The 8094-nt window shown below is 39.4% G+C and overlaps 1 protein-coding gene across 1 annotated transcript; it reads right to left on the bottom strand.

Moving 5' to 3' along the window:
* Positions 1–418: 418 nt before the first annotated feature.
* galk2 (galactokinase 2) lies at positions 419–7645 on the bottom strand. Its single transcript, XM_084733505.1, has 10 exons — positions 7462–7645; positions 7281–7369; positions 6355–6478; positions 5846–5939; positions 5575–5721; positions 5263–5361; positions 4915–5067; positions 3386–3596; positions 2584–2785; positions 419–1055 (listed from the first exon to the last, which is right to left on the bottom strand). Exons 1-10 carry the CDS (start codon positions 7518–7520, stop codon positions 848–850), a joined length of 1386 nt encoding a protein of 461 aa, XP_084589631.1. The 5' UTR covers positions 7521–7645; the 3' UTR covers positions 419–847.
* Positions 7646–8094: the final 449 nt, after the last annotated feature.

Genomic DNA, 8094 nt, shown 5'->3' with positions numbered 1-8094 from the left:
TTTAAATCAACAACATTCATGTCCTCTCTTTTACCTATTTAATGTTCAGTAGATATTTGACCAGAAGGAGTGTAAGGGAAAACTGGCTGAGTGAGGAACGCTGTAAAGTCCCTGAACAGACTTGAAAGCAGAATGCAGCAGTGACATTCAGCACAGAACAGTAGCATGTGCCTTAGACCACCGAGCCTCCGCCATCACTGCTCTCTAATGATGTGAAAATCGATCCTGTGCAGAAGCTCAAGCCCAGCGTGTGACCTGACAATCAGGACTTTGTACCCTGATTTTCCCCCCGTGGCTCGCTCACACACACACACACACACACACACACACACACACACACACACACACACCTTCGACACAACTCAAACCCGACACACTGTAACAACCAGAAGAAACACGTGAAGCCTGAAAATATTCATCACATTTAATTCTTCGTGATTTATTTTTGCCCTTGTTAACTCATCATGTTCATGTATAAAATGTACAAAAAAAGGATGGATGGATTTTATATTGCAGCACAAATTAAACATGATTGTTATTTTATCGGTCTCCTTTTCTTTTCTGATGTGAATGGTGAAACAGAAAATTAGCTAAAAAATCAATTTATTACAAAAACCCTCTCATTCATGATTTAAAAAAAATATTGTAACAAAACAAAGAAAGAATAAGAAACAATCACTATTAGTGAATTTTTGGCCCTTAATTCCAGAATGATATGTTGAGAGTAAAGAGGATTACATTTTCCATCGTCATTTGTAAGTGCCTTGTGCCTCAAGTTTAAGAAAACGTCATTTATTTCCCTGCAGAGGTGTATCTGAGAATGATAAACAGACATGACTGATGCATTTCACTCCTCGAGGAGAATCGCAGCTCCTCCACCCGGCTTTGACACAAACAAACTCTGTTTCTCCATCGCCGCCCTGCGTGGATCAGGGAGGTAGTAGGCCTCCCTCACTGCCTGCAAGAAAGACTCCACCTTCTCATCGGGAACCATGGAGACAGCACAGCCGCCCCAGCCTGCTCCCGTCAGCCGGGAACCCACAGCTCCCGACTTCCTGTAACCAAGACAAACAACAAAGACCTGTCAACAACAGTCTTCGACACGCTCAATAATGTGCCTGTACATTTAGGAAGAATGGTGGAGGAGGGAGCATGGAAGAGATGGCAGCAAGGTCAAAAATGTGATTCTGGTAAAGAGACAATTTACAAATCAAGGCTGTATTTATTACTGACAAACTGTCAAGCATATACAAAGCCTCAGAGGTCCACACACAACAGTAACTTCCATGTTTCATCTTATTTTCATCCAACTTTCAGTTAAACAGCCGTGCTTCTCCTGTCAGACCATGGTGCGTTCAAGTCAAAGTCAGAGGTCGAAATTTTCCAGTTGAAATTTCAAACTCTTGACCTCCAAAAAAACCACCATGCATGCCCATGACAAATTAATGAGATGACACCAGCAGGATCCAGCTAACATAAACCCTGACTGTACATTCAGCAGTGCAGCCTCCTTACACAGAAGAGGAAAAGCAAGGCATGAGGTAACAGACGCCATTATACATTTTATTTCACAGGTTTTACTGCAGTTGCATGAGATAGTACTGCTGTTGTTGTGTGATGTCAGATACAAGTCGGGGTGGATGGAGTTTGCAAGTAGGAACTCTGAGTTCTGGCCTGTTTTGAACGCAGCATCGGTCACAGTGGTGCTTTAAGCTAAACATTGACATAACTAACATGCTGTTGTTAAGCAGGTATGACAACCATGTGCATGCAGGAGTATACATGCACAACCAAATCAAAAGTGGGCAGGCGCTGAGCTGGAAGTGAGCAAATAATGGAATAAATAAATGAACAGCTCACACACTGCAGGGCTCCAGTGTGCACAGAGATCTTTAAAGCACCAAACAAACCAAATATTAACCATGTTCAGCATCGTAGTTCAATGAGTTATCATGCTAACATTTGCTAATTATCACTAAACGCAAAGTACAGCTGAGGCTGATGGGAAAAACATTATGTCTTGCATTTATTTGGTCAATAAATGATGGGACAGTATTATGGCCAGGAATAAGGGAAAATAATTAGTGGAGGGAGAGTTTTTTTTTGTTTTCTTTTGTTTTTTCAATTTTGCATTTTCTGTAGCTCGCTAAAAACATCAGATCAGATATCAGCACATCAACGGATAATTTTAGCACCCTGTGTCTACCAGAGTGGAAAAGTTAAACTGACAATCTCAATATTTCCAGTAAATCTCAGCGTCTCTTCTCCTTACCTTAACGTTCTGTGAGAAATGATCCCACTGAACGGCCAGAGGTGAAATATTTGATCACATCACCAGGTACGATCATCATGTAACCTAACAAAAATCAAAACCAGGCCTTTTATAGCCGAGTTATCTTAGATTTCTGCAGTTTGTCTGATGCCTCACGTCTGTATCCACTTTTGTCTTCTTAAAGACTTGTGTTTTTCAGTTCGGCAGGCTATAAAAACTTAGTTCTGGGTTCTTTAAATTGTTGGTCTCTACTGTATCTCTAGTCTGAATCTGTTCTGGTAGTGAGTGAAGTGAGACTTTGCTGAACTCACAGACAGATGTCCACCAGCTGGTCCAGTTCAGGGCAGCTGCACTCGTACAGGTCTCTGCAGCTCGCGTGGCTCTGGTTCATCAGGTCCCCCAGCAGCTGTGCGGATCCCGCAGGCTCAGAGTCGCACACGCTCTTAAACCGCAGCACCCGCGCAGCTTCACCGTACACATGCTTGGCTCGCTGGTACAGCTTGAAATGCGTCACTGAGAGAGAGGAGAAGAGGAGGATGTGTCGTTTGTCAAGTCACTCATCTGCTCCTGCTGCCAAATGTTCTCCTTGTGTTAGGTAGGGATGTAACAACACCAAAAACTCAAGGTACAATAATATCATAAATCTGATATCTAGAGCATTTTTTCTTATTTTTCTCCTTTTAACTAAAACTGCTTCTGATATGCTTCTATAATAAAATTAAAGTAACCTGCCTTAACCTCAGCAAGTGTCTTTAGCAATGATTATTTGAATTATGTACAAATGCAAAACCGGATGATTATAGTTTATCACAATCCCATATTGATAAGATATATTGCCCAGATTGTCTAAAAAATGCCAAAAATGATATATGCTAAAATATGTAAATTCTCCCTTTAAAATGGCGCTCAGTTAGAACTTTCCGAGGCCTTAAAAATATGTTCTTTAGTCTGCGCAGCAGATGGGGAAGCACCTACTGCAATGTCTCCACAACTGCCAGATGCAACCAGTACAGATTTGCAAAATTCTAAATAAAGTTGTTTTGTTTTTTTTAGACATAATTCAGTTATTAGAGATATAAACATATACAGATGTCGCTGTGTTTTGTTGCTCACCATGCTGAGTGTTAGCGCTCAGCAGCTCTGTGGAAAACTGCTCAGAGGTGATGCCCAGCACCCTGCAGATCTCCTCCCGGCTGTACGGCTCAGGATGCAGCACCTCGTCCACCAGAGCCAGCATCTCCTCCAGGGAGGCCTTCAGCTCCGTCTGAACGTGAGCCAGCTTCAACAGTCTGCTCGAGTCCAGACCCCGGGCCTGGGCCAGCATCTGAGGTCACAAAATATGTTTTTAAATCAATTCTGATGGAGTAATACACTTTTTTTTCACAAACTCCTTTAAGTATATTGAAATTTCTACACACAGGGGAACAACGCACTCTCCTGTTCAATACTGCGAGAAGGGAAGACACATGCTGCATTCAGGTGCTCCTTGGGTGGTTGTTATTCTGACTGTGGTGTGTTCATGAGCTTTTAAATTATAATGTGGAAACAACATGGATGATGCATCAGTACATTCCCTTAAACCTATAAAATATTGTTTTGCCTGACTTGTTATCAGGATTAATGCTAATAAATACCTTTTGTAACGAGTCTAGCTTTCTCTATGTGGATAGCAATGAATGGTTACAACCAAATACCATATTAAAAATTACATGTGAGCAAAAAAATATATATGTAATATGTGAATTAATCAAATTATCAACAAAACATTTACTTTCATCCACCACATCTCTGCTTATATGACATCAACCACCAGGTACCAAACTTTTCACCGACTTTCAGGGTTGTTGTTCTGACTTGAGGGGGTGTTCATGTGAGTTTTCCCAGTCGGGAACTTGTTTTTCTCATTATTACGACACCACAAGAACGGGGGAATTGTCTCAGCATGTCTATGAGACATTTCCATTCATGCCAGATGATGCTCAAGTTCCATGATGGTTTATCTGGTAACATTTCTATTGTAGTACTCAGTTTTTTTAATGTTTTTTCCACTTTAGGAAAGAGCTAACGTTAAATCATGTTTATGGACAAAATATTAGTGTTTACAGGTTCTTGTGATAAGGTTTAAGAGCACAGTGTCCCACTGATTAGTGGCTCTAAGCCTTTTTGTCTTGTGAACCCTTAAAACAAAGTGACAAGACTCCCATCATAGGACGTAAATGCAATATGAAATGGAATGAAGGGACAACCGGATAATTATAGAGGGATGATTTTATCTGTTGTGCTTTTTATCCATCTTTATAGTTTTGGTGTGAGTTGCAGAGTTTTGGAGCTGTCAGCCATAGAGATATGCTGCTGAAATTGTCAAAAAATACATTTGGAAAACTGAAGAGTCCAGAAGAGTTGCATGTAGGAACTATTTTCTTCGCCAACTGTATCACCATGCAAACAGAAGCGTGCATCTACTCATGGACAAGAGGTTTGTGCTTGTCACAACACAAGATGTAAACATTCATGACAACAAGCAGTGTGTCATGTAATTCCATCATATTCAAAAGAAGTCAGATATCACTATGGAAGAAAAAAATATGTACTTTTGATTTTGGGATGACATGTCCGCTAGAATCACAACAGGATCATCGTACCTTCGTGGCGATTCGACACTCCACCACACGGATGTTGAAGTGAGACGAAGCGGCTTTGTTCATCTCCACACAGCAGTTGGAGATCACAAACACCGCTCCGTCCGGGAGCTTAACGTCGGTGGCCCGCAGAGGCTGGAACTCGATCAGTTTCGCCTGACAGACACAAAAAGTAAAACTCAAATAAACCAACAAACAACTATAAACAAACTATTATTCAAGTCACTACCTGGGACTTTATATCTTGTATTCTTCCAGACATTTTCTTGGTATTTTATAATGAATGTATGAACAAATTATCAACTTGTAGCACTTGTTTGACATTATGTACCGAAAGGAAAAGCTACTTACAGTTCCTCTCTCTGCCAGGAATGAGATGGACTGGTCCATGCCCCCTCCCTCTGTGCCAATGTAGCGCTCACACTTGGCACATATCTCAGCCAGCGCCACCTGGAGGATTATAACAAGGAAAAGGACTAAAAAGACCATTTCATAATAACAAAATACTCTGTTTTACTAGCTACTGACATGTCAGTAAAGCACATTATGAGTTAGTTTTAAAGATCTAGCAGTAATAGTTGGATTTTACTTACAGAAAATTATATTGCACATTTTCCTACGTAGTGTTTTTAAGTGAAATGCTTGGATTAAACAGTCTTTTACCTTGGAGAGGGACTTTTGATTTGCCTCCATTGTCACGAGCCCGGCACAACAAACTAAGGCACTAGAGCTGGACAGGCCAGAGCTCGGAGGAATGGTCCCATCAACGACACATGACATCCCTGCTAAAGGAGCAATCCCAAACTTCTCCTGTAAAAAAAAAAATAAATAAAATACACAGACGGACGGCTAATTCCATATAACAAACTAACTAACTAAATTTACAACAGTATTGATTGATGAAGAATTAAGGCGAACAAAATGCACATCTTACCTGAATACCTTTAACGCCACAGAGAAAATAATAATGCCACTTTGGATTCTCCCTGTCGATGGCGATGTCCCCTGAACACGACACTGTGAAATCCCTGCAAAGTGAGAGACAGATGACAATACTGTACATGCATTTTAAGATCCTGGATTAATTACACAAACACAATGTTAAAAACAAAAACAAAGGAAAAGCAGAGTGCACACACAACATAATGCTCCTGTGAACATTTTTAAATATACACCAATGTGATTTTTCAGGCTCAAGCCCTTCTTCAGACATTAAACTAATTCAGAGACACGTCTTAATAAATACGATGGACCCTGTAAATATGATTCATATGTACAATATATTCTAAATCTACCATAACAGAATCGTCAGGGAAAAAAAAAATCATACTTTTATGGCATACTGAAGAGAAAAATGTCCTGACACATTAGAAAAACACATATTTCATTATGAAAATACACAATAAAGTCCCCAAAAAGTCCACCGTATATTCAGGGTCTTACTTGTACTGAGGATTTGTGTTGGACAGTGCGATGGTCCCTGAGTTGTTCACCGAGACGGCTGCAAGGATATTTGGTTCAATAGCCATCGGAAGAACAGAATAGCCGCAGTAATCGATATGTTCTCCTGTTAAATATGAGAACATTTTGAATAAAGACATGTGAAAAGGATGCTACTGTAACTGAGACTAAAACGTTTAACTGACACGAGGAAACTAGAGTCTGTATTTGTGAACTAAACCTGCAAATAGCTGAAAATCAACATCCTTAAATAAGAATATTTTCTGTCCATTAAATTAGACTTATTTTATATTTATTACACTTTTTATTTTTCTTCTTAGCAGAAACAGTACAGACATTAATTCTGCAAATTATCTTCTTAGCAGAAGCCGTTCATCTGGGAACTATTTTACAGCAGATAACAGGGGCGGGTGGAGTAATCCCCAAAGTATCGATACAACCGATAAATCTTGATTTGAGTATCAATAGTGGCATTAATATGATCAATACCAGAAACTGGATGCAATATTTAAGGATCAGGATCATGTAATCTGGATACAAAAAAGGTAACTGTATTCCATTTCTGTTACAGATTTAAAAAAAAAAAGATGCATTCAGATTACAGATTTGTAGGATTACAAATTTAAAATAAAGAATGGCGTACTACCATGCACAAAAGAAATGCCTCATGTTTGGCAAATAATTTGGTGGTGACAGATTCACAGGAGGTAAAAGTAAATATTTTGCTCCTAGAATAAATATTGGTATCCTCCACCCCTTGCAAACATTAAAATGAAACATTTTTCTTCACTTATTTGAATAATCTAACATTTGTTTTCATAATGTAATTGTATCTGGGGCTAATAAAGCAACATCAGCCAAACACTGACGGTCATCTGACTAATAAGCAGTAAATAAAATGAAATTACCTATTAGATTGACCCTTCCAGGTGCATATGCATAGAAGAGAGGAGATTCTCCATACTTTGTCTCAAAGGTGTTTTTCAAGTTCTGCAGCCTGTAAACAAATTAAAAGGTGGAGTATCAGAAAGAGCAGAATGCACACGTGTTTTCTGATCCTGAGGATCGGCTTGTTTCACTGTTACTCACCTTTCATTGGCGGCGATCAGAGTCTTTAACTTGGGAGGGTTTGTGGACGTTTCTGTCATTTTTACTAAAACTATGAATGGACTCGTTGTTGTCGGACGGAACAGCAGAGCTCAGCGCTTTTCCTGGTCACGATCAGCTGATTCTCACAAGACGAACCCGGATGAAAACATGAGTTCCTGTTTGGCAGAGCTGAGCGGAGGCTGCAGCGGCGAAAACACGGAAGTGTCTGCAGGGCAGGGGGCGTGGCTAGACTAGGACAGGGGGCGTGGCTCGACGTATTTATTTTCTTTTTTTCTTTTTTCCTTAACAATTCTTTCTTGACCAAATTGCACATGTCAAACATGTTGACAGAGATAGGCAGTGCTTCAATTTAATATATTTTAAATATGTATTTTATTATTTTTATTTTGTTTTATTTTTTCATTTTTATTTATTTTGTAATTAACTAAGATTTAATTAATTATAGTACAATTTAATTGTAACAAAATACACAAAGACTTTTCATTGCATGGCTGCTAAATTCTGAGTGGTCAAAAAGAACTTTTGCAATTAAGAAAAGAGCGTCACATTTAATGCACTGCTGGTTATAGACTCTGAAGGGAATATAAAATAATTTTAAAATGAATAGTTTGG

This window comes from Lutjanus erythropterus, chromosome 13 (genome assembly GCF_056507025.1).
Source record: "Lutjanus erythropterus isolate fLutEry1 chromosome 13, fLutEry1.hap2, whole genome shotgun sequence".
Classification (NCBI taxonomy): domain Eukaryota; kingdom Metazoa; phylum Chordata; class Actinopteri; order Lutjaniformes; family Lutjanidae; genus Lutjanus; species Lutjanus erythropterus.
The sequence above is the reverse complement of the archived record's forward strand: the minus strand, read 5'-3'. Positions and strand labels throughout refer to the sequence as shown.

What these genes read in the sequence shown, in the direction of transcription:
- galk2 (XM_084733505.1), bottom strand. Translation starts at nt 7,520, where the DNA reads ATGACAGAAACGTCCACAAACCCTCCCAAGTTAAAGACTCTGATCGCC. An exon ending in GTGGCGTTAAAGGTATTCAG is followed by an intron (nt 5,722 to 5,845) that starts GTAAGATGTGCA and finishes TTTTTTTTACAG; the next exon opens with GAGAAGTTTGGGATTGCTCC. An exon ending in ATCAAAAGTCCCTCTCCAAG is followed by an intron (nt 5,362 to 5,574) that starts GTAAAAGACTGT and finishes ATAATCCTCCAG; the next exon opens with GTGGCGCTGGCTGAGATATG.